Genomic DNA, 27,521 nt, shown 5'->3' with positions numbered 1-27,521 from the left:
TTACAAAAAAAGCCATTTATTAGATATATGTACATATATACATATACATGCAAAATGATTTTATACACATTTACACAGGTTCAATTATTAATACAGTGCAAAAATATCTAAAAAGGTACCAGCCCACCTTCTACAAACTCAACAGAGGGAGAAAAGGGGAAAAAAAAAGAAACCAGAGAATTACCAGCTCCATAAAGTGACTAAGCACTGAGTAAGCAAATCTGGAAATTATTGAAGTTTATTCTTTGCCAATTTGCTTGTGCTGAGCTGCTGGGTGAGAAGAGCTTCCAAAAGACTTCTCTTGCAAAGTGACAGAATGAAGAAGATGCAATTCAAACCACATTAACCAGTTTAAAGCTGAAAAAAAGGGATGGATTTCTCTTTGGGGATTTGATTCAATACAGGAGAAATCCCACGTTATGAGTCAGATTTTGTGTTCTCAAACTGCAAGTCATTCTTTTTTATCAAATCTTAAAGCACTGAGATCAATGTAAACTATTCTATTCCTCTTGCCAAGAGAAAATGTTTAACTGTATTAACACTGTGTGGACATGGGATAAATACCAAATTAAAAATAAAAATAGATCAAATTCTGTGTGTTCTGCCTCATCCTGGAACCCAAACCTATGAAGTGCACACAGACTAATCCATGTAGATTCCTTAATATGGTTCACACCTATTACAGGAAAATAAAAGGTTGCAAAGGGATTAAGACCAACACCAAAGCAGAGCTTTGTCACTGGGCAGAAAACACCTGAAGATTCAGCCACCTTCCCCAAAAATCCACAAAGCAAAAAAATACAAGTTTAGGCAAAGGCAGAACTGCACCAACTGATTTGGTTTGATTTTACTGAAATGTTTTCAGGAAAACCAATTCAAAAAAAAAGCTGAAATTAACCTTTCTCCACTCTGTTAATTGCACAATTATGCAGACACCACCCCGTTCCAGCACTCCTCTGCAGAGCTGTGGCTGCCATCCCCTGGCTCAGGGATGGGTTTGGTTCAGGACAGAGCAGTTGGATGCTGGGGAAGCAGCAGGAATGTTCCAACTTTTCCAATCAGCTCTGGGGAATGCCCTCTGGAAATGCTCTGTGTGCAGAAACAGGAAAAGCTATTCTGGACTCTTTAGCCAGAGTGGGGATAAAAATGCAGGAGGAGGGATTTGGCTCCTGTCCTAAAGTCCTTTTCATGAAGATTTGTCTGTCTGTATAAAATGCTTCATCCTTTCCCCACAAGAATCCAGTGGGTTGATATCCAATTTATGCTCCTGGAAAACACCACCAGCCACTAGATCCATTATCCCTAAAGTGTTGCATTTTTAGTGTCAGATTTTTGGGGTGTTCTTTTTGCAGATTTTTTTTTTTAACTTGTAATCCAAACTCATGGCTGAGTTCCCTGCAGTCTCCAGAAACAATTTACCAGGGAAAACTGGGAGTGAACAGTTTGAAAATTAAGAGCAGCACAAAACCCCTCACATCTCTGGGGTCATCTTGGTGTCTCAGGGACAGTGCTTGAATTGTGGCTTCATTTCTCCACTTGCAGAAAACTGGGATAATGACAGACAAACAACTTTAATCCCCTCCTTTAGAACACAAAACCTTTCCCTTATGGCACACAGCTTCAGCTGTGTCCTTAAATGCCTGGCTAAAATATTCCTCCATCGTTCCTACCAGACTACTCCTCACACTTTGGGGGTTTTTGTCATGTTGCTGTTCCAGTAAGTGCAGTGAAAAAGAAATTCCTATATTTTCCTCCAGGCACTAAGTCCTGGAAACTGTCCAGGTTGGAATGAGCTGCACATGGATGCTGCTGCTGCATCCAGAAGTGCTTCCAAAGTCCAGCACCACAAATTTCTATTCTGATCCTGGTGTTTGCATCCTGAGATTCCAGGAAAACTCGCTGAGATAAAAGAAAGGAATTTTCTGCCTTATAACAGAAAACCTTTCCACTATGGCACACAGCTCAAGCTATGTCTTAAATGCCTGGCTAAAATATTCCTCCATCATTCCTACCAGACTATTTCTCACACTTTGGGGGTTTTTGTCATGTTGCTGTTCCAGTAAGTGCAGTGACAAAGAAATCCCTACATTTTCCTCCTGGCACAAGTCCCCTGATGTCCTGGAAACTGTCCAGGTTGGAATGAGCTGCACATGGATGCTGTTTCTGCATCCAGATGTGCTTCCAATGTCCAGCACCACAAATTTCTGGTCTGATCTTCATGTTTGCATCCTGAGATTCCAGGAAAACTCACTGACATAAAAGAAAGAATTTTCTGCCTTATAACAGAAAATCTTTCCCTTATGGCAGAGCTCAAGTTGTGTCCTTAAATGCCTGGCTAAAATATTCCTCCATCATTCCTACCAGACTATTGCTCACACTTTGAGGTTTTTATCACATTGTTGTTACAGTAAGTAAAGTGAAAAAGAAATCCCTACATTTTCCTCCTGAGAAAAGCTCTGGCACTGTCTCCTGATGTCCTACAAACTGTTCAGGTTGGAATGAGCTGCACATGGATGCTGTTTCTGCATCCAGAAGTGCTTCCAATGTCCAGCACCACAAATTTCTGGTCCGATCCTGGTGCTTGCATCCTGAGATTCCAGGAAAACTCACTGACATAAAAGAAAGGAATTTTGTCAAGTGTTCCTGCAAAAAAAGACAACTCTGCTGCATGTTAATCTCTTTGCAACCAGAGGTAGAGACTATGTGAGAAGAAAAAGAAATCTTTGGTGAAAGAAATGGGAATGACCAGAAAGAGGAAAAAAATAAAAGGAAATTTTAGGACCATAATTCCACAATAACATACCTACAGTGTGAATCTCTACAAGCCCTCAAGGACAGCTGCATCAAACTGCTATGCATTTTTTGAACAGCCAGCCTAAATTATTCATCTATGCCCTAAAATGCCCCTGTGCACCTGGATCCATGACAAAATAAAACAGCCAGTGCAGCAGAGGTTGGGAATTCCAGTCCCCAGTTCCAAAGTGCACACCCAGAAACTCTTCTGAGTGTCAGAATTCACCACCATTAACCACAGGTGTTCCACAGAACAAAGAGAACCTGCTCTTGCTTTCCATTCCTGGAAATGGCTTCCTACTCACCAGCTACTCATTTTATTAAAAAAAGGTGAAGGAGTCAGTGGCCTGTCATAAATAGGCTTGGAAGATTTATTATCCATCCAGGCCAAGCAAACATGGAATTGCCCTTATCCTGGAAGTGACCTTAGCCAAGGAAACAAAGGCCACAGGAGCTGACAGATCACTTACACCCACTTGGATTATTTTCTGCTGCCCCAAGCATATTTGCAATTAACCCATGAGCACACACTAAACTGCAATGTGCTTTTCAGCAAGACATTTATAGATTTTATGGTTTATGAAAGAGCCACAGCCTTTCCCTGTCCTTCCAAACCTAGAGAAATGATCCTGAAGCTCACCCTCAGCATTTTCCACACTAATTACAGCAAATAGCCCTTCACTCACATTTACAGCAAGACAATCTAGAGACAGAAATGTTACCCACCACTTTACCCTTGTTTTACCACACAACTGGAGTATTTGCAGCAGCAGGGCAAGACTGACCTGCCCAGCTCTCACAGAGCCAGTGAGACAAATGGCAAAATGCTGTCTGGATGGTGGCAGCCAAGGAGGAAAAGCCTGCTGGAGGTAAGAACTTCCATCTCTGGTGACACTGACAAGCTCCACCACGTGAAACAGAGCTGCACCCCTCGCTGTGTGCTGGACAGAATTACAGGATCCTGCTCATCCCAGGTTGCTTGGAGCTGTTCTCCTTGCAATAAGCATTGCCATGGATGGTTAAAAAACACTCTGAGCTATTTCTGGTCAGGTGAATACAAAAAAAGAGTTGTAAAAACAGAGTAGCAAACCCCAAGTTTGTTGTTTGTTTTTTTTTTCATACACCACAGTCAGGCTGCTTCTCCAGGAGCTGCCTCGTCAGGATCTGGTAAGAGGAAAGAGAAGCCACTCCTATGTGGAAGGAGATTTGCCAGAGGTTCCTCAATCCATACAAGTAGATGTTGCATGAGCAGACACAGAAAAGGAGCACAAATGTCTTCACCTTCCTGGCTGAGCTGTAGAAGAGGTACAGGTAACACTGCAAAAGAGCAGAGAGGGAGAGTTAGCACTGAACTCTGCACAAAACCAGGGAATTATGGCCTGGGACCCATCTGCTGAGCATGTGAAGGGCAAACCCTCACAGGAGCACATGAAAAGCTCCCAGTGCTGACAGAGGAGTCACTTTTCCCCCTCAGGCAGTGACAGATCAGCCTTTGTCAGCTCAGGTGACAGTTTCCAACTGTGCTGATGCAGAGGTCAGCATGTGGAAAGCACTGCAGGTTGTGCACAGATTTTGGGGAGAAGCTGCTATAAATCAAAAGGAGAAGAGAGAATTCTCCTTTATTCAGCTTCCCTGGCCTCAGGTACTCACAGGGAAAGAGGCAGCACAGAGCCTTTCTTTGTGAAAAACAGCTTGCATCAAGTTCTTAAACCTAAATTCATCTACTAGATATAAATCCATCTATTAGATTGAAATAAATATATTAGATCTGAATCCATCTATTGGATCTAAATAAATCTATTAGATCAAAATAAATCTATTGGATCTAAATCCATCTATTAGACCTAAATAAATCTATTAGATCTAAATCCATCTATTAGATCAAAGTAAATCTATTAGATCGAAATAAATCCATTAGATCAAAATAAATTCATTAGATGTAAATAAATCCATTAGATCTAAATCCATCTATTAGATCAAAATCCATCTATTAGGTCTAAATAAATCTATTAGATCTAAATAAATCTATTAGCTATAAATCCATCTATTAGATCAAAATTAATCCATTAGATCAAAATAAATCTATTAGATCAAAATAAATCCATTAGATGTAAACAAATCCATTAGATCTAAATCCATCTATTGGATCAAAATAAATCTATTAGATCTAAATCCATCTATTAGATCTAAATCCATCTATTAGATCAAAGTAAATCTATTAGGTCTAAATAAATCCACTAGATCTAAATCCATCTATTAGATCAAAATCCATCTATTAGATCAAAATCCATCTATTAGGTCTAAATAAATCTATTAGATCTAAATAAATCCATTAGATCGAAATAAATCCATTAGATCAAAATCCATCTATTAGATCTAAATCCATCTATTAGGTCTAAATCCATCTATTAGGTCTAAATAAATCTATTAGATCTAAATCAATCTATTAGATCTAAATCCATCTATTAGATCAAAATAAATCTATTAGATCAAAATAAATCTATTAGATCAAAATAAATCCATTAGATGTAAACAAATCCATTAGATCTAAATCCATCTATTAGATCAAAATAAATCCATTAGACGTAAATAAATCCATTAGATCTAAATCCATCTATTGGATCTAAATAAATCTATTAGATCTAAATCCATCTATTCACCCCAAAACTGGGAGCAAAGGTATAAGAAAGCTGAAAGACACTAAATTGTACCATAATACAACAAATAATCCCATAAATACATCAAAGTCTGCAGACAGTGGTCCCCAAACCTTGATCCAAAAGGCAAAAGGACAATGAATACACTGTAGGCATCAATTATTCCTAGAAACAAAACTGCAGCACCTTTCTGCAATGCCAGGCTGAAAGTTGAAGATTTTCCAGCATGTATTTCCCTCAGGTCAAAGGTTGTGGGATTTTTTAGGAATTCAAGGAGCCTTTCAAGAAAAACCAATTTGGAACATGTTGGATTTTCCTCATTCAAACTGTTCTGTGTAAGGTCAGAGGAAATAACCCCATTACGGAAAAAAAATGGAAAATATGGACAATTGGAATATGGAAAAATCCCATTAAGGAACCACCAGGATTCAATGTGATTTTTCATGTAAATTACACCATTTTCAATAATGTTGCTGTCCAATATTTGCTCAGTCCCCAAGGTGGTTGTGCTGCAAAAGCCCATCACTAAGTGAGACACTGACAGAAGATGTGTCCATCCCTTTGGGAATAAACCACCTTTGGGATGGCATTTATCCATCACACCCAGCCCCTCTGACTTGTCACAACATGGGAGCACTGAAAAAGCCTGAAAATGCAATTTCCCAAGGGTCAAAATGTGCCTTGAACTGCTTTTGTGCCACTTCACTGGAATAAATCAGTGGAATCACCTGGGTGGGATATTAAAAACCTCTCCTTAGCTGAAAATGGCTCTGTCTTGTGAATTGTAACAGCAAAATAATCAGCAAAAAAATGTTGTTTGCAGTTAACATACCTGAAAAACACAGGCTAGGAAAGGTAGAAAAAAAGCTATCACATTTCCAATTCCTTCATGGTCCTCCTGTTGGGATGAAAAGAAGTGACAACCACGTCAGGCACAGCTTTTAGCAAGTGCTGCTTGATATTTGAGAACATTTTAAATATAGTCAAGAACCTCTCATCCCAGTTTATGCTGATTGACTGGAACAGTGTCAAACACAAGATCAATATCATTGGATAAGACACCAAGAACTGAGGCTTATGTGACACTTCCTGCTAAATAAAACTGTGTCAGGATAAAATCAGCACACTTTTTTCCCCTTTTTTTAAAGTTGTTTACAGTGTCATGTTTATTTAAAAAAAAAATTACAGAAAAGGATCTAAAATAAAATGCAAGAACAGAGCAAAAAAATCCAGGCAGCCTGGTAAGAATAAATAAATTTTAAAATAAAATTTCTAAAAATTAATACATAATTTTTAAACTATTAAATATTAAAAATAAATTAAATATTAAATTATATAAATAATTATACAAATAACTATACAGATAATTATATAATAATGAATAATTATATAAGTACTATATAATATATATTATTTATATAATACATATATATAATATATATTATATATAATACTTATATATAATATATATTATATATTATACTATATATATAAATGTATTTTATATATAATAATATATAATTATACAAATAATTATATAAATAATTATTAAATATTAAAATATTAGCAATATTAAATAATTTATAGTTAAATAATAAATAATTCAATAATTATTTAATAATTATTTAATAATTAATTCAATAATTAAATGATTGATAAATAATGTAATAATTTTTGTTTATTTTAATAAATAATTACATAGTTTTTAGAATTTTAGAATTCTAATAATAAAAAATAAAGAATAAATAATCAAAAAATAAATTTATATTCTTTATAAATTATTATAAAAATAATATAAAATAATGTTTTAAATAAATCAAAATAAATCAAAAATTAAACTTCTGTAGAACAGAATAAAATGCAGAATACTGTGATGTGCAGAAAAATACAGAAGGTGTAGCAGTCCTGGAGAAACAAAACACTTCTTGTGGAGAGATAGTGCTCAGCTAAGGGGCAGAACAGCCACCCTTGAACTGGTTACCCAAAAATTCTCTGCCTTTCCCTCATTGTCAGGTGTGGGAGCATCAGGGTTACCTGAAAGGAATATTCTGCCAGGTGAACTCCTCGGATGAGGTTCAGAGCTCCACACATGATGTTCAGAACAAGTGACAGAATCCCCAGGGGGGTCACAGGCTGCATTCTGTAAGTAGGGACTGGAAATGAAATGAAAACCAGACATTAGTGAAAGTTTGCTCTATTACTTTCAATATTTTACTAGAAAACACCACAATTACTTTGTGTGGGTTTTAAACACTTTCAAAACCTTCCATGCTTGCTCCAGGGAAGACTGATTATGAATAGAAACCCCCCCTTTTTTTTTTTTTTTTTTTTTTTTTTTGTTGTTGTTGTATTGCAGTATTCAGTTCTTCACACATCCAGAAATCACTCACTGGAGTATTTTTAAACGGATCAACAACAGATTTTTCTTGACCTATTTGGCATCAGTGTCTTCTGTGGTGCACACAGATAATTCTTTGTTTATTCCAGCAGATGAGGATGCTCAGCACTCCTCAGGTCAGCAGATAAACCAGAGGTTTTCCCCACCCAAAGGTCTGGGGAAAGGCTTAGATTTCACCCACCACCACAGCAAGGCAGTAATTCATCTCCTCCTTAACCAGTAATTAAACATTTTATCCCACCTGAGGGCTCAGGCTGCCCCCATTTCACAGATAATATGAATTATCTGCCTCCTTCCTTTCTCACCTTCTCTGCCACTACTTAACACCCACACTGCTGAGCAGCAGTTCTGCATGATAATCTCATTGATACATCCCTAATTAAGGTCAAAGTAATTATCATAAATGTGTGTTTAGCTTTGGAACCTGCTGCCCTTAATTCAGGCTTGGCCAAGAGCACACCTCCAGTTTTCCTGCACTTGTTCAACAACAGATTCCACACCTTGATCCTCACCTACATTTCATCCCTGCCATTGGATCACCACAAGTAGGACACTGCCAGTTTCATAAAAAATGATAATTTGCAGCTCAGATATCAAATCCAGATGTCCTCTTGCACCCAAGACACAGGAGAGAATGAATGAGCCCTCAAGGAAAACATCTCCCCATACCCAGGTGTATCCAGATCCTCTTTATCTGACTATCTATCTGTTTATCTGACTATTTATCTATTTATCTGACCATTTATCTATTTATCTGACCATTCCAGATAAACTGCACCTCTGGCTTCCCTTGAGTGACAAATGAATCACCACATCAGCCACCACATGATTTCAGAGAGAAAAACACTCCTGCCTTCTCCTTCAAGCCAGATTTTGATAGATGGATGTAAAAAACTCTGGTGCCAAATGAATAGAGGGATGTAAAGCACCTTTCATCTGTGTCTCTGTAATTAATTTGTCTGGCATGCACTCACACACCCATAATTTCAGCTCCAAAGGAACTGGATCAACTCAATTTGATGAGTGTCACTTTAGGGAGCATTATTGGGTGTTACAGACAGAATGCTCTGTCACTCAAAGGTAATTTGCCTTTTCATTTGCTACACAGTGACATTTACAGAGAACTTGTAGCAGCATCTTTATTCATTCCCTGACCCCAAAATTCAGTCTCCTTCTATTTTTTCCTGCTATTCCTACTTTTGATTAATTAAATTATGTGGCAGCTATATATATATATGTGTGTGTAACTCTCCCACAGATATTTCCTAATAAAGACTGCTCCTCAAATTTTAAGGTTTACTTCAGAGGCACAAAATATTTCCCAAACAAATAATTATTAAACACAAATATCATTCATTGAGCAGAATCCTGCAAGCCACACATGCCAAGAGTTCCCAGTCCCTAGGGAAGAACATGTAGGCCTCAATATATTGCTTCTGCAGCATGAAATATTATGTAAAAGTTACATTTTTTTTTTAGTCCAGGAGGATAAAAAAGAATTGCTGTCACAGATGCAGGGGAGATTAAAACATCCAGTTGCTCAGGGTTCAGATTTTGTGAAAACTGGGCTTGAAATGGTTTGCTGCAGAGATTTATTTGTGCTGTTACATTCTGAGGTTTAACTCACAAACTGCAATTGCACAGAGAAGTGAGATGGGTCCTGCTAAGGGAAAATTATTTCACTTCCTTGGGTGAAGTCAGTCATATTTTTATAAAGAGAATTTCACACTGGAATAGTCTATTACATTAAATAAGGGAAAAGAAGAGTACAAACACTCAGTACAGGACAGCAGCACTCTGCACAAGCACAAATTAACACTAATTAGGCTTCACATTGATCTGCCTCCTCAAGCACAGAAATTGTGCACTTCAGAGCACAAGATCCACACAGAAATGTTCTGGGAGCTGTGGGTGATGCACCAGCAGGTTTGAACATGTGCAGAACAACTGCAAACACCCTCACCCAGTGAAGAAATTGAAACCTCTGCCCAGGAAAGGTTTTCTGGCAGAGGCCTGTGGCCATTTCACTGGAGGGAGACACCAGAGTGTGCAGCTTTAGCTTGGATCTGCCTCCTGCAGGCACAGCACAAGGCTGGACACTGAGTCACTCACTCAGAGCTCTGCAGAAACAGCACCAGGAGTGAGAAATGAAATCACTCCAACAGCCTCAGCTGAAAGACAAGCACACAAAAGGCAGAGAGTGAGACAGCTTCAAAAGCAGCCCCTGAAAAGGCCTTTGAAGGACTCCCTGTGTGCCTGTGGAAGATGAAGAACACTCACCAAGGGGAGCTGCAGGATTCACCAGTTGCCTCACAAAACAGTGGCACAAATTGTTCTGCTGCTTCCCAGAGGCAGCTGTGATGTGCAAACCCTCCCTGCCCACAGAGAGCCCCCTGTGCCCTGCAAACTCTCCCTGCCCACAGAGCCCCCTGTGCCCTGCACACAGCCCCATGTCCTGATGCAAATCCTCTGTTCCAGATTGCAATGCAAGATGTTTTCAATTACCATCTCTATGGCAGTTGTCTTTTGTCAAGTGGGCAGTTTGCCTTATCTCTCTCTTTGAGTGACCACAATCACTCCTCCCTCAGGAGGGGACATTGCTGATAACAGCTATTGAATGTCACTGCATGGCTGATAAGAACTGCAGCATCCCATTGGGAGATGTGAGCCCAGAGGGAGGAGCCAAGCATTCCTACCCAGATATAATCCAGAGGTTTTGAGACACCAGCACGGCTTCTCCACTGGATTCCCCAGAGGAACAGCAGCTGCCTCTCCTTCCACTGGATCTTCAGAGGAAGGATACATCCTTCTCTACAGGATCCCTGCTCCAGCAGAACCACCCCTGACACTGCAGGAGGGCTGAGCCACAATTCCAATGGGACTGCCACCAACACCCTGACCCACAGGGTGTCAGGTTGGGTTCTGACTCTGACAGTGTTGTTCTAGTGTACTGCATTGGTTATTTTATCCTTTTATTGTCTTCCCTAATAAACAACTGTTATTTCCTGCTCCCATATTTTTGCCTGAGAGCCCCTTAATTTAACATTTATAGCAACTGGGAGGGGTGGGGAGGGTTTACATTCTCCATTTCAGGGGAGGCTCCTGCCTTCCTTAGCAGACTCCTGGCTTTCCAAACCAAGACACCCTCCCTGCCCACAGAGAGCCCCCTGTGCCCTGCACACAGCCCCCTGTGCCCTGCACACAGCCCCATGTCCTCTGTGCCCACACTGACACCAGAGAGGCTCTGAGCAGCAGCCAGGGCTCTGGGGATGCTGATCAAGGGTGCAAGGGAAGGGTTTTTGTAGCCAGAGTTGGGCTGTGTTTAGTTAACAAAAGGAAAGAACAAACAGCAGAAAGAATAGAAGTAAAAAGGGAAAAAAAAAATCTCTTGTTCTCAAGAATACTAACAAGGAGAAAGCTGCCCTGACTTTTGTGGCCTTTTTCACAGCAAACTGAAGAGCCAGAGGATGAGCTCAGCCAGCTCCAAAGAGGCCAGCAGCAGCCCCAGCCATGTGAGGAAGGGATGTCTGGATCATCCCTGGATCAATCAATCTGCACCAGGGAGTGCAGTCACAGTTCAATCCTGCTCTCCTGCAGCCACAGCATTTCAAACAGGCTCTTGTAGAGCAGAGCCCTGGTATAAATAACATTAATATGGAACAAACACTATGCACACAGCTAAACTTAGAGCAGCAAAGTGGGATTCAGCTGGGAGGGGATGATGAGAGGAGAGAGACACAAGCCAGGAAAGCTGACTCCAGTGGAGGCAAACAGATGATCATAAACATGAGCCTTAAAATAAAGGCAGAACAATCTGTGAGAGTATTTGGGTTAGACCAGAGAGAACAGCCAGAAATAAAAAGCCAGATGGAAAGTAAAGGAAAGCAATTAGGAATAAGAGGGAAGTGAAAATATATTTCTGATCTGTGGACACAGACTAGATCACAAATATTTACTGGCACTGAAGCCGCTCAAAATTTAAAGAAAAAGTGCAAAGAATTTCTAAGCCCTGTCATAACATGAAAAGATTTAACCTTCAAGCACAGCTCTGAGGATCACTCACAAATCTGACTGGCAAATAAAGTGCTTTCCATTCTATTTTTAATTCCTCCTGGCCAGTGCCCTTCCATATTCTAATTTAAAATACCTATGTCAAATTAGATTCCAGCTCATCTATCACAAATATAAGATTGAGCAACTGGAACTTAATTTTATTAGTGCTTCATAAGCCAAGAACAACAACAACAAAAAAAAAAAAAGGAAATACAAGCTCATGGCACTCCAGCTGCATTTAAACCACCGTGCTAATAGGATTGAAATAGAGAATGGTTTAGTGGTGGACTTGGCAGGGTTTGGTTTCTGGTAGGACTCAATGATCTGAAAGATTTCCTCCAACCTAAATAATTCTCTGATTTCATTTGTGGAGGAGGTAGGCAGGACCTTGACTGTGCAACTGAAACACAACTAAGAGGTACCATTTTTATAATAAAGAATTAGAGGCTGGTACTTCAAAAGCAGGTAAAACATCAGGTTCTGTTATTAAAAAGGCCCCTGTCAAGCCTCTGTGTTATTTATACAGATACACAAAGCCTCTTTCAGAATTTTAGTCAAATGAATTCAATTTTAGAAAGCAAGGTAAAAGGAAAAAGCAAAGAGTGGAGAACACCTCAAGCCAAACAATGTGGGAACAAGAGGTTACCCTCAGTTCATATTTTTCTCATCTTCTTTTCCCTCAAGGCTAAAGAATCTCATTCAGACTGTAATTACAGATCTTTCATTATGAGTTTGCAACAAGCAATGAATGAATCAGTGGAGCTTCTTTAGAAACTTGAACAAACAAGGGTTTGAAGAGAAAATATCACATGGAAAATATCAAGCCTATATTTTCCATCCAGAGAGGAAGCTGTAAGGCTGGAAAAAGACTCCACAGCAGCCACCAAAGCTCTGCTGCACACCTGCTGCAATGTAAAGCCCATATGTTGTTTACTATGATGGAAAAAGCCTTTTTTGGTTTGACGCACACAATGTAAATAAACATTTCTTGGTACACAAGGAACCTCCATGTGTTTTTCTGCCATGTGCTGTGGGCCATAATTCATGACCAAAAAATTAAGCACAGATTTGTCCAGCAATTGAAATCTGACTGCCAAAAGAAAATTAACTTTTGAGGTAGAAAAAAGAAAATAGCAGCCTCAGTATTGTCCCCTGGGCTGCTGCAAAAACTTTAAAAATTATATGAAAATTCAAAGTGCTAGCTAAGTAAGCAAACCAGTGCTATGTTCCAGGTGCTGAGTGAGCTGCTAACAAATGCCAATAACACCAAGCATGTAACACTATAAAACCAAGCAGAAAAAGACTTTTCACTGCTTGCCCATGGACATAACTGCTAGGACTTTGAAAAGATGCTCTGCTTCAACCTTTCTTCACACTCAACATTTATCCACATCCAGAAGCTGAAGGAGCAAGTAAAGGACTTAAAGCTGAGAAAAACTCAGGTTACATCAATGAACTTTTCAGATAAGATGGGTTCCATCTTTTACCAAACAGATTTTTGGGTCGTAATCATTGTTTTTACCGTTTTACTCAAGTTACCCTGTTAAGCGTCTGCAAAAATCCACTGGGGAACTTTTCATAGTAGGAAAAAACAGGGGAGTTGTGGGAATGGAATAAATGTAATAAAATGTAATAAAGCTTTGCTCTGGAAAGATCTACCATGGAGTTTTTCCCACCTAGGCTGAAACAGAGGACTCCCCCCATGGTGCTCTGCAGCACTAATGCCAATCCCCATTGGAAATCTCTCTCAGTTTGAACAGACAGGTGTCCGCTAAGCAAGGCAGGAGCCTGCCCTGAAATGAAAAATGTAAACCCCTCCCCTCTGAATTATTATAATTTTATTTAAATTCCCCCATTGGCCAGTTAACCCTGCCCACCCCAACTGTTCATCCCTCACCCCTCCTACAGTTTGCTGCCCTTTGTACCACCCCTGTACCCTCAAGTCACTGACCCATAGTTAAGCCTGTGCAGACCCCATGGTTTGGTCTCTGTCCCTGATGCATTTGGATCGTGGTGGATGCAATAAACCTTGGCTGGAATACATCACACAAAGACCTTTCCTGTCCTTCTTCCCCTGAGCAATCTGTGGTGTTTGTGTGTGTGTGCATGGACTTGAAATGGCTCCCGTGGCCTTACTCAGAGCAGCTTCTGAATGAGATGCTTTGAGGGAGGTTGCAGCATTTCTACCGTTATAGATACATATTGTAATATTGTTTTTTTGCAAATATTAAACTAGATTTTATATGTATATTGTAAAGTAACTTTGTTATACAGTTTTTATTTCTGTTGTTAATTCAGCTTAGACATAGTAGCAAAATAGCTGATGTAAGTATGTGTTATAGATATATATTGTAATATTGGCTTTTTGCAAATATTAAAATAGATTTTATATGTGTGATGCTAAAGTAACTTTGTTACAAAGACAGTTTTTATTTCTGTTGTTAATTAAGCCTAGACATAGTGAAATAGCTGATAAGTAACTTTCTTATATAGTTTTTATTTCTGCTGTTAATTAAGCTTACACATAGTAGTGAAATAGCTGATATGTGTTATAGATAAATATCGTAATATTGGCTTTTTGCAAATATTACAATAGATTTTGTATGTGTCATGTTAAAGTAACTGTTATAAAGATATAGTTTTCATTTCTGTTGTTAATTAAGCTTAGACATAGTAGTGAAATAGCTGATATAACTATATGTTATAGATACGTATTATAATATTGGATTTTTGCAAATATTAAAATAGATTTTATATGTGTATTGTAAAGTAACTTTGTTATATAGTTTTTATTTCTGTTGTTAATTCAGCTTAGACATAGTAGTGAAATAGCTGATATGTGTTAAAGATAAATATAATAATATTGGCTTTTTGCAAATATTAAAATAGATTTTGTATGTGTCATGTTAAAGTAACTGTTACACTGTTACATAGTTTTCATTTCTGTTGTTAATTCAGCTTAGACATAGTAGTGAAATAGCTGATATAACTATATGTTATAGATACGTATTACAATATTAGATTTTTGCAAATATTAAAATAGATTTTGTATGTGTATTGTAAAGTAACTTTGTTATATAGTTTTTATTTCTGTTGTTAATTCAGCTTAGACATAGTAGTGAAATAGCTGATATGTGTTAAAGATAAATATAATAATATTGGCTTTTTGCAAATATTAAAATAGATTTTGTATGTGTCATGTTAAAGTAACTTTGTTATAAACATATAGTTTTTATTTCTGCTGTTAATTAAGCTCAGTGCAATAACTGATATCAGTATGCTTGTGTTAAAATGTTGCTGGGATGGGATAACACCCAAGGCACACAGAATGAGCACACCTGGACAGATCTGCCAACCATCAGCACTCACTGTCTGAAAACAGTGTGGGCCAAGGCCCAAAAACTGCAGGTGATATAAAAGGACTAAAACCACAACCAAGGAATGTGCATGCTCTAAAAGGCAGACCCAAGGAGGAGCCATGCTAAACAACTCTTGGAATATGTAAAGTAGTTTGGGGGAAAGTTTACTATGCACAGGGGTCTGTGAATATGCACAGGCTGATGTAATTAAAAGGTATTTAAGGAGCATCCCTGAAGGTAACAGTGTGCTCTTGACTCAGTGCCAAGATGCACATGGCCATAATAACCCTTGCTCTATTGTCTTTGTCTGCTATTGTCCTTTATTAAACTGTTCACATTTTCACAGAAGTGTCCTAGATTGCAAGGCAAATATGCATTCCATTTCCATCTGTCAGAGGTGGGGCAGTTATCCTCTGTTCATTGGGCAGTTTTCTTTTATCTCTTCCACAAACCAATCCTCCCTCTAGGACATATATGCTGTTAATGGGCTACTGAATGTCCCTGCATGGCTGATAAAATTCCATCATCCCACTGTGGGATGCTCTGCCCAGAGGGAGGAGCCAAGCATTCCTACCTGGATATAATCTCACGTTTTGGGACACCAGAGCAGCCTTTCCACTGGATTCCCAGAGGAACAGCAGCTGCCTCTTGTCCTAGATCTTCAGAGGAAAACTCCATCCTTCTACAGGATCCCTGCCCCAGCAGAACCACCCCTGACACTGCAGGAGGGCTGCAGCCACAATTCCAACTGGATTGCTTCCAACACCATGAGCAACAGTGTTTCAGGTTGTATTCTGACTCTGTCAGAGTTTTTTCTTTTGTATTATTGCATGTATTTTGTGGTGGTTTTTTTTTTTTTCCTTTTCCTAATAAACGGTATTTCTGACTTGGAGTCTCTCACTGGTTTTGCTTTCAAACCAGAACAAAGAGTGAAGGTGTTTTTCACATCTACCACTGTGACACCTGGCAACAACGTGAGGGTGAGGAAATGTCCTGTCACCTGGTGTAGAAGTAACTTACCAACCTCCACATGGCCTCCTGCGTGCCCTCCATTGCTCAGCCCGTTCAGCAGCTCTGTGTTCTCCAGCTGCAGCTGCACTGGGGGCTGCAGCCTCAGCTCCTCCTCCACCCTCTGCCAGCCGCCCTTGGCCCTGGAGCCACGGCTGCTGTTGAAATGCTGTTTCACCTTCTGGATGGTGTTATCTGAAACAACAGGAAAAGCTGCTCAAGTCACCTCTGAAAGGCTGCTTAATTAATCCTTAGTGGTGTTGAAACCTCAGTTGTGGTGATATTTCATTGTATCGTTTTGATTGTTTTAATTTCTTCATTTCATTTGTAAAAATTCCATTGCTGGTTAGGGAACAAAAATACTTCTTTTAGATATTTTATAGCACAGAAAGGTTTGGGATGGAGGGGACCTTTTAATCATCCAGTTCCACCCCCTGCCATGGCAGGGACACCTTCCACCAACCCAGGTTGCTCCAAGCCCTGTCCAACCTGGCCTTGAACACTGCCAGGGATCCAGGGGCAGCCTCAGCTTCTCTGGGCACCTGCACCTCCCCACCCTCACAGGAAAGAATTTCTTCTAATATCTACTCTAAAAATAATAAAAATTATCTGTAACTGCCAAACAAAATATTAAAATCTTGAGCATCAAGCCCATCTTAAATTTAACACAGGAATGGAGATAATTAAATTAATAAATAAATAAGCACACAGCAATATTAGGCAGTCAGTAACGTGATAAAGTATAAGAGTAAAAATTCTTTTAGAAATGTATTTTTTCTTTGAAAAATAAGCTTTATGCTTATTAAAAGCCTAGATTAAAAGATTAAAGAGGCTGGGTTATTAGTGTCTTTATTATACACAAATTTACACTGAAATCATTAGCCTTACTAAAGAGGCTAGATTAAATTAAAAGATGCTAGAAATCCCCCCAACTCCTACTCAAGTTAAAAAAAAAAAGGAGTAATGTGGATCTCAACATGAAATTACATCCTGGCTGTAATGTGCCCTGCAGGGAATCCACCCAAAATCCAAGATGGCTCTAAAAGAAGCTTTCCTGATGGATTTCTCAAGTTTAACACTGTTACTGAAATCTGGACTGAGGAGTGCAAACACACTGCAGGATATTATCCTTTCCCAGAAAACTCTCTCACTGCAAGGGAATTGTGTCTTTCAAAGGTGTGAGGTTCAGTAGAGCAGCTGCTACTTGGCAAGAAAACCAATTATTTCAGGCTAAAAAAGAACCTCTGGGCATGGTTCTGAGGTATTCTGACTCCAAGTCATGCCAGAAATAAAGCTGCCCATAATAATCTATTCTGTCTCCCTTTTTTCCTGTATTCATCTGTCCTCACTTGTCAGATATTTTTAATTAAGTTTGAAAGTGTCCGAGGTGTGAATTTCTTTTTTCTTCTCTGCTTGTTCATCAATCAGCACAGCATTTTGTTCATAAGAGATGAACTCTCAGGAACTCCAAACCAAACACCTGAATAGTTCAGGGCATTAAGATTTCCCCCTCCTCCTCCACATGCAGGCAAAGGCACTCCCAGAGTCACTTTCATCATCAGCCTTTAGCCAGGAGATGTTGTTCAACACCATGAATTTGGCAGAAGGAAGGTTTTTACTATTAGAGAACAAAGTTACAAACCAAATTCAATAAAAGCATATGGTCTGGAAGCTGAATTGATGCTCCTTGTGTTGTAGGAAGCAGCAAATTCCCAGCGAAGCTCTTCCAGGAAGCAGAAGGCCATGATGGTTGAGTAGCTGCTGGAACAGATTGCCATGCAGGCAATATCCCCAGAAGAAAGGAAACTGAAATAGAAATTAAAAAAATAAAAAAGATCACATCAACATAAAAAGGTGAAATGAATATAAAAAGGTGAGGATGAAGCTGTGCTTTCTGTCAGAACAAAATGTACAGACTGAGCTGAGAGCAGACTGAAAAATAAAAGGATTTTTGTTGTTGTCAAAGTCCTGCAATTCCTGTAGATCTATTTTTTCTCACACAATTATTTATTCTTAACTCATCCAGGATGCCTGAGCACAGTGAAGAGCACAACCCAGACTTTATTAAATTGGTACATTAGTACAAATACAGCACATTCTTTCCCCAGGCTGGCTTTAAATCACCTGAATAAAAACCAAGGTGGTCAGAAAACCAGTTTTGAAAGAAAAGGCAGAAAAAAAATAAAAGCAAAGAATTTTGTTCCCAGGAAGCAGATGGATTCCTTCCTTCCCTTGATGGCAACATCATATTAAAAGCAAGAAATATTTGCTAATTTGCACAACCCCAGATTTTCAAACACTTCCTGCTACATCACAATGAAAATTCTACTTTAAAAGGAGCTCCTCTAACACTGAATCCATATTTTTGTAAAAGTTTCCACCTGCAGATGGTTCAAACCTTCCAGGAGATTTCTCAGGAACATCCTCCCTTGCAGCCCAGCCATTTGTCAGCAGGAAATCACTTTAACACCCAAATTTTGAAACTGAACAATTTGTCTCCTTCCCCCTGCTCCCATATTTTACCCCAACTTCATTTCCCACTCACCATTTCCATTTCACCTCATTTTCATTTATTTGCTGTACTGTGGACTTGGGATTTACAGCTTTGCTTGGCTCTGCCATCCCAGTTCCACTGGGGAGCTTCCCCAGCTGGGATCAACACCATGCCTGCCTAAAAGCCCCTTTCCCAAGCTGTCCATAATTTATGGCCTTTTTGCCACGGATCCAATTGCACTGCTCTCACTGCAGAGCCAGCCTGAGCTGCTGCACACACCACAGCAGACTGAAGGCTGCAGCACTTGCTGCCACCAAAGGGCACGAGCTGGCTTGGAGTGAAAAGGAACTGAGATGAAAATCTCTGCTTTTCTGAGTGTTTCAGTGGAAATGCCTGTATTTAACTCCCCCCAAAAAGGGATGCTTAGTTTTAGCTTCATTTAAAGTTTTCTTCCATTTGCTCACCAGAAATGCAATCACCAGGTAAAACTCACTTCTTAAATGAGTTTAAACAAATTTTTTCTCTTTTTTTCTCTGTAATTTCTTTAATAAATTTCTTCTCCTAAACTAAATGATTCCAAGGTACTTGGATACCTTCTTAAAGGGATTTGTAGAAATCCATGATTCTCCAGCTGCTAAGAGTAACAAGCACTGCCCATTTTTGCTGCCCAAAATGAAAATTAACATGAGCAAAATATATATAAATAAGAAATACACAATATATATAACTAAATGTGTATAAATATTGTGTAAGTATCTATAAATATATAACTAAATGTGCATAAGTATTGTGTATGTATGTAAAATACATAACTAAATACTTACATATAAATACTGTGTATGTATATAAATTATATAAGTAAATATGTATAAATATTATAAAAGTAAATATGTATAAATATGTAAAATAGATAACTAAATGTGTATAAATATTGTGTATGTACATAAAATATGTAATTAAATGTGTATAAATATTGTGTATGTGTATAAAATATATAACTAAATGTGCATAAGTTCTGTGTATGTATATAAAATATATAACTAAATATATATAAATATTGTGAATGTATACAAAATATATAACTAAAACTATGTATTGTGTATGTATATATAAAATATATAACTAAATACATATATATACTGTGTATGTATTAAAAAATATAACTAAATGTGTATAAATATTGTGTCTGTACATAAAATATGTAACTAAATACATATATATACTGTGTATGTATATAAAATATATAAATGTGTACAAATATTGTGAATATATCTATAAATATATAACAAAATTTATATAAATATTGTGTATGTATATAAAATATATAACTACTTATAAATATTGTGTATGCATATAAATATATATAACTAAATGTGTATAAATATTGTGTATGTATATAAAATATATAACTAAATATATATAAATATTGTGAATGTATACAAAATATATAACTAAAAATATATATTGTATATGTATATAAAATCTATAAATGTGTACAAATATTGTGAATATGTCTATAAATATATAACTAAATGTGTATAAATATTGTGTAGGTATCTATAAATATATAACTGTGCATAAGTACTGTATATGTATATAAAATACATAACAAAATGTGTATAAATATTGTGTATGTATATAAAATACATAACTAAATACATATATATACCGTGTATGTATATAAAATATATGACTAAATATGTATAAATATTGTGAATATATAAATATATAACTAAATGTGCATGTATATAAAATATATAACTAAATACACATATACTGTGTATGTATATAAAACATGACTAAATATGTATAAATATTGTGTAGTTATCTATAAATATATAACTAAATATTAATAAATATTTAGTTATATATTTAATAAATTGTTTGTGCATGTATATGTAGATCTGTACAAATGTATGTGTATTTATATGTATAAATGTAAGTGCAAAATGGAATCTATGTAAACATAATCAAGTATAAAACAAGTAACAGTTATGTAAGTGTGTTTATATAAATTAACATACAAAATACAACATATGAACATACAAATATAAATATATACAAATATATAACTAAGCACATGCTGACTACATTGAGCAGGAAATGAGGAATAAGCTTCAAAATCATTGGAATTCACACCCTACACAAGCAGTGTGACACTTCAGGTTGGAATCAGCCACTGCAGACCACACCCACAGCATTATTTCAATATAATTCTACCCCCCAAGAGCAATATTTCAAAAATTAAAGCCAACAAAACCCCAGCAGAGCAGAGCAGGGACTCACTGGATGCTGAGGTTACGTCCTTTGGCCGTGCCCCGACTGGGGTACCGTGCCAGGATGGAGGACAGAGCCTTCAGCCTCTTCCTGCACTCCAGAAAGTCCTGGTTGAGATGGAAATCTGTGGAGGCTGAGAGGGGAAGCCCATCCCTCACCCTCACCACGCAGGCAAAGAAGATCATGGACATTCTCCACGGGAGTATTCATGAGGACAACCTGGAAATGAAAGGTTTGAGTCAGTTCTTTCTGAAATTCCAGGCAGGATCAGAGTGAATTCAGCACTGGAATTGAACAGCACCTCTGCCACTGCAAGGCAACCAAACTCTTCTCAAAACTCATGGCTGAGCCCAATTCTTGCCTCTCAGATTAAAAGATGAGGCAGGGGATTTGATAGGGCAATTAACTACCTGAAAATATTTCTATTTTCCCTCCTGCTTTGCCCAAAGCATCAGAAAGGCTGAGGAAAGCTCTCACAGGAGTTTGTGGAAGCTGCTGTGCTGATCCCACATCCCACTGATGTGCTGCATCCAAAAACCTGCCTGAGCTTGGCACTTCTCTATTTTCTAGTGTAACACACAAATCCAAAAATAAATTTTAGGCTAGAGCCCACCAGGTTCTTTTTAAACTCACCTAGGGCTAAATATAGAATAAAAGTTGCCCTCTCTTGACTTCTTCCTCTTTAAGAGGTCACAAACTCCCGTGGAAAGTTATTCTTGGGCTTCACCTGGCAAATTCAGAACAAGCAGAGATGTGTCCTTCAGACATACCATGAGGATCCAGGGCACGGTGTCAGAGGATTAACAGCACTTCATATCATCTCTGAAAGAGAATCAGAATGAACTAATTAAAAATTAGTTTAAAAACTTCATTAATTACCTGTATTTACATGCATTTTTACCATCAGATCTCCTGTGCAGTGGGAAAACAAATCCTAGGAAGTGTTTTGCCTGAAGGAAAACAAGCAACTCATTTTCTTATCCAATATATTCATTTCTAGACTCAGTAAAAGATGCTGTGGAATTGCATGCAAAATATTTATGATGCCCCAATCATAATTTTTTTAAGTTATGTTAGTAAAAGAGCAGCTCTAAATAAGCAGATTTTAAGGGATTATCACAAACAACTCAAGGAATTAAAAAAAGGCAAAAAAGGAAAACCAAAGGCATTTACTTGGCTTCAGGCAAACTACACAAATAAAGCAATGGGGAAATAAAAAGAAAGGGAAAAAACCACTTTGTGAAGTCAAACTGTTGATAGAGAGAACAACTGCTTTGACCAGGCCTGTACCACACAATTCATTAGGGTGCTCAAAGTGTCTTTGAAATGTGGCTCTTCAGGATGAGCTCTTCTTGTCTGAGAAGTCCTGAGAGCAAAACCTGCTCTCCTGATGTCTGATAAGGGCTGAGCTCCTGCCACAGGCAGCACTGAGAGGGTCTCATTTCTCCCCCACAGGAATCATTCCCACAGAAATTGTGGGAACCATCCCTCTGTCCAAGGTGCCAGCACGTTAAAGCAACTGCAATTATCAGAGGGTAATTATCAGACGAATTAGCAGAAAGCACAATGGCACAAAAGTTGTTTCCTCAGAAAAGCAGACTGAAACTACAGAAGATCAGACATCTCTTGAGAAGTGTTATCTTGAACTTTTCAAACAGAGATTAAAGAATTAGATGTGATTTTTTTTCACATTTCCTCTGACAGTTCTCTTCTGGCTGTCATTTCTGTTGTGAAAGCAAACTAAGCTCACAAACTCCAACACACATCAAAAAGGATTTCAACAATAATCATGATTGTTGTAAATCAGTTTGAAACATCCCATCAATCTTCAGTGTGCCCATAAGCATTGATAGAACAGTGTAGAAAATTTTCACATGAAAGTGAAATAAACCCCAAAAAATACGAACTTTAACATAAATATTAACGTCAACACAGCCAACTTGTTGCTCAGAATTGCAGTTTTAGAGTGAAGGGTCGGTAATGCTGATGAAGTTTAGCTCCAAAATAACTCCAAAATAACCAGAAGATTATCAGGACAATGAAAAAGCATCAAACTGAGAAATCACAGACATTTCCTAAAACCTACCCAGCCCATGAAATTATTCAGCTCCCTATGCCACTAACAGCAAGAGTTGAAATTTAAATATCCATATTTTTAATTAATCACTAAAGATAACATCACCTACAGTTAACCAACTGCACACAGAGAGTTTTCCAACTTTCCAAAACATACAAACCTTCTTGATGAAGGGCCTAGTGCTGCCAGCTGCCCATCAGAGGGATCCTTTGCTCTGGGAAGGAAAAATCCAGGAAAACTTCCAAATTAAATGGCAGACTTCCCTGGAGAAAGGAATCCACTCTCCTTCCTCAGGAAAAGAGGTGCTGGGTGTCCCTTTGGCACAGCCCTTGCTGCTCTCCCCTCAGAGGATGGTCAGAGCTGTGTGGCTTTGGCAAGTGACAGCCACCAATGGCACTGCCCTTGGAATTTTAACTACTTGCAAGCCAGTTCTGCCACGTCACCTGTGCCCAAGCACAGAGTGTCACAGCTGAGCAAGGTGTGCCCACAGACAGGTGGCTCAGTGCTGTCCCTGTGTCACCCTGGCTGCCCTTTCCTCCTGCAGACTCTGTGTTTGCTCACCATCAGCAGCCCAAAGATCTGTCACTGCCAGGACGTGGCAGCTCTTTGCCCTTGGCTCTGAACTTGGACAATGAACTCGAGGCTCTGCACTCAGATCTGGCAGAGTTCACAGGTGATAACACCATGGCAGCATCTGGCACACAGCAGAACCTTGGGAAGGATTTCAAGCAATTATTTCAGAAGAACTGGTTATAATTTAGGACTGAAGGAAACAAAGTTGGGGTTTTTTGTCATTTATTGAAGCACCTGTACACCCAACAATGCTTCAGAGTAAAACTGCCCAGTGCAAGACTCACATTAACAGTCCCAATCTCAGAATAAACAATTCCTCAGAGTATCTAAGTGACCTGGAGCACAATTCCCCCTTCCCTCACTTCCCAGCCAGCAGCCAACTCTCCCCTGGCTGAGCAGGGATTATCAAGGCAGCCTCAATCAGACCTCCTGCACTTCACTGTGTGTTACACAAGCTCCTCTGGGTAAGAAGATTATACCCAGCTCACCAGGCCACACTTCCCCAAATGCTCAACAAACTCCTGCCTAATTGCCTGGACTTAGAAAACAATCTGCTCAAATGCAAACCAGTGCAGAGTTCATAAGGGAGATTGTATCAAAAACCTGGTTCTTTCACAAATTATCTCACCAGCAAAAGCAGGTTTCCTTCCAAGAATGGCACGCTGCTCCCAAAATATGTGATTTCTCTCAAGTATTCACTGTCTCTCCCAGCTCAGACACATTTCCCTGCTCTCTGGAGGTGTCCAGCTTCATCCCCATCTGCTTTGTCCAGTTCTGACCTTCCTGCTGAAGGAAGAGCCAAAAGCTTTAGTGGATGTTTCCATGGCCCTGCAGCAGAATGTGAAATTTTTGGGACACATGACAGATTGATCTATGACCACAACTATTGCCCTAAAGCATCCTTCCTCAGGCAGGTGATCTCCAGAGGGAGCCCTGGACAGCTCCGGGTGGGATGAACATCAAACAGATTCAGGTTGACTCATCAAACACAAAACCTGAGCTGCAGCTCCAGTGCTGCCTTGGGTCTCACCCAACAAGGATGTGGTTCATGAGGGAGATTTATCACCTCCCTGAGGGATCACAAAGTGGAGTTTATCTTCTTCTCAGATGTATAAAAAAACAAATCCAGACCAGTGTTAAATCTCTCATTTTCTAAGATTGCCACCTGATCTTTGCCAGTGAGCTGCCTCCAAGCCCCCAGCAGTGCTGAGCAGACTGCAGACACCCCAGGCCCACCTTCCAGACTGAGCAGTGAATAAAAGCAATTTGAAAACACACTGCTATCTCAAAATTTAACACAGGATTTGTGCATATCCAGAGCTTTTAGGCTCCTATAAATCCTACAGGCTTACTCTTATCCCCAAGGGGAAGCATGTGGAAAAAACCCTTACCATCACAAATCTGTCTGCACACACTCCTGTGGATTACCAGAAATAAAGCACACACAAACCGCTAACCCCAGCATCCAGCTCCCACATCAATCCCACTGTTCCAACAGACAATGCTCCAAACCACACTGCAACAACTCTGTGATGCTCTGAGGCTCTGCCCCACCTTCACCTCTCAGACACCAAATTCACCTGGTCCCAAATATTCACCCACCCCATATGCTTCAATGCTGATGCTTCCCCAAGCCCAGCAGCTCATCCCTGTCCCTTGAGGATCCCACCTAAGGACCCATCCTACATCCATTCTGTTCTACTCACATTACACAGAACTACACCCCACTCATACCTCTCCTCCCCTGCATTAAGCATCCTAAAATCCCATAAGGAACCCCCTTCCCACACTTTTCAACAAACCCAAGCACTTTGAAAGCAAACACACCCATGCCCCCACTCAGGGCTCTGCTTTGTGCTGACAAGGCCTCCCACACATCCCTCCAGCACGCAGACACCCCAAAACCTTACACCTATCCCCAAATGCTCACGTTATCCCTGCTCATCCCAAACCATCCCCAACCCACCTCCTCCTCCTCTACCCCTCAGACACCCCAAGGAACCCCCAAATCTTATATCCTATATCCCAACACACACATCCCCTCGCTCCCCACCACATCCCCAAACTCCCCCCATTGCCTTCCCAAGCTCCCCAATCCCCCAGACACCCCAATTTCACCCCGGTCCCTCCCAGTTCGCTCCCCATACACATCCCGGACCGCCCCGCCCCGGGGACGGGGGCACAGGAAGAGGATGAGGAGCAGGGCCGGTGCCCCCTGCCCGGCCGGGACCCTCCGGAGCCGGGCCGTGTCCCCCTGCCCGGCCGGGACCCTCCGGAGCAGGGCCGGTGCCCCCTGCCCGGCCGGGACCCTCCGGAGCAGGGCCGTGTCCCCCTGCCCAGCCGGGACCCTCCGGAACCGGGCCGGTGTCCCCTGCCCAGCCGGGACCCTCCGGAGCAGGGCCGTGTCCCCCTGCCCGGCCGGGACCCTCCGGAGCAGGGCCGGTGTCCCCTGCCCAGCCGGGACCCTCGGCCGCCGCTCACCTCCCGTCCCCCGGCGGCCCCGCGGCCTCGGCCCCGCTCCGCCCGGCGCCGCCGGCCCCGCCCGCATCACCAGCGAGGAGCGGCGGGAGCGGCCGCGCGGGGAGCGCCGGGAAGGCGCCGGGAGGACCGGGAGAGCGGCATGGGAACCGGGACTGGGAACGGAATGGGAACCGGGACTGGGAACGGCAGAGCGGGCTGGGAAAGGGGATGGGAACAGGGCTGGGGAACGGGAGAGCGGGGTGGGGAACGGGAGAGCGGGATGGGAACCGGCATTGGGAACAGGGCTGAGACCGGGAGAGCTGGGTGGGAATCGGGCTGGGAACGGGACTGGGAACGGGAGAGCGGACTGGGAAACCGGGACTGGGAACGAGGCTGGGACTAGGACTGAAAACCGGCATTGGGAACCGGCCTGGGACCGGGATAGCTGGGTGGGAACCGGGCTGGGGAACGGGACTGGAGACCGGGACTGGGAATTGGGGAGCAGGCGGGGAACGGGACGGGGAACCGGGATGGGACCGAGGGAGAGCGGGCTGGGAACAGGGCTGGGACTTGGGCTAGGAAACGGGACTGGGGAACGGGGATGTGACCGGGGCTGGGGGCCGGGCTGGTACCGGGTCGGGAACCAGTCTGGGAACGGGGCTGGGGGTGCCTCGGGATGGCAATGGCCTGTGGGGATTGTACGGAAAATCCCTCTGGGAAGAGGCAGTGTCCATACAGGAAGGAGGCAGAGGATGCTGCAGCTTCATTCAGCAAAGGAGAGCGGCCCTGGGGCTCATCCCCGCGGGGTTTTCTCTCTCCCTCTCTCGGTTCCTTTATCTCAAACTGCGCCGCTCGCTGCCCTCTGCCTGCCCCCTCTGGCCGGGGTACCAGGGGGGTGCAGCCTTCCCGAGCCCCCTGCCACATATCCCCCCTTGAACAGGTTATTTACCCCACAGTTTAGGAACTCAGGGTTGTGCGGCCCCATTTGGCTGGTTCAGGAGTCAGACTGCCCGGGCTCTGGAACAAACCCTCGGTTGAAGTTGGTACAGACAGTAAACCCCATATCAAAGCCGTTAACAGCCATCCCCTCTCCCTGGAATTGTTTGTAAAGACATAAGCACACATCTTCCCTATCAGGAATGAGGATGGGGTTGGGGATGAGAATGGGAATGGGGAAGGGGTGTAGGGATGGGGATAGAGATGAGGATTGGTGTGGGAATAGGGATGGGTGCAGGGTTGGGTGCATTAAATACCCGAGGTGGTATTTTTTGTTTGGACTTAGATGTTTATTCTTATCTATATTACAGTCTCACAGACTATGAGTTTTACAGCACTTCACTCTAACAAACTAAAAATAGAGTCTTATCTCTTT

General features: G+C 40.8%; 1 protein-coding gene across 4 annotated transcripts; it reads right to left on the bottom strand.

Moving 5' to 3' along the window:
• SEC22C (SEC22 homolog C, vesicle trafficking protein) lies at positions 1-26,221 on the bottom strand. 4 transcript variants are annotated; one of them, XM_058037515.1, is made up of 9 exons: positions 26,171-26,188; positions 23,277-23,330; positions 21,673-21,861; positions 21,049-21,258; positions 17,911-18,074; positions 16,281-16,463; positions 7,485-7,603; positions 6,283-6,348; positions 1-4,110 (listed from the first exon to the last, which is right to left on the bottom strand). In XM_058037515.1, the coding sequence occupies exons 4-9, from the start codon at positions 21,228-21,230 to the stop codon at positions 3,910-3,912; spliced, it is 915 nt and encodes a 304-aa protein (XP_057893498.1). In that variant the 5' UTR covers positions 21,231-21,258; positions 21,673-21,861; positions 23,277-23,330; positions 26,171-26,188; the 3' UTR covers positions 1-3,909. The 4 variants fall into 4 exon arrangements, with proteins under 4 accessions (XP_057893498.1, XP_057893489.1, XP_057893514.1 ...); XM_058037506.1 differs by lacking the exon at positions 23,277-23,330 and having other exon boundaries at positions 26,171-26,221; XM_058037531.1 differs by lacking the exon at positions 23,277-23,330 and having other exon boundaries at positions 21,810-21,861; positions 26,171-26,212.
• Positions 26,222-27,521: the final 1,300 nt, after the last annotated feature.

This window comes from Melospiza georgiana, chromosome 1 (genome assembly GCF_028018845.1).
Source record: "Melospiza georgiana isolate bMelGeo1 chromosome 1, bMelGeo1.pri, whole genome shotgun sequence".
Lineage (NCBI taxonomy): Eukaryota > Metazoa > Chordata > Aves > Passeriformes > Passerellidae > Melospiza > Melospiza georgiana.
This window is presented reverse-complemented; position numbering and strand designations above follow the sequence as displayed.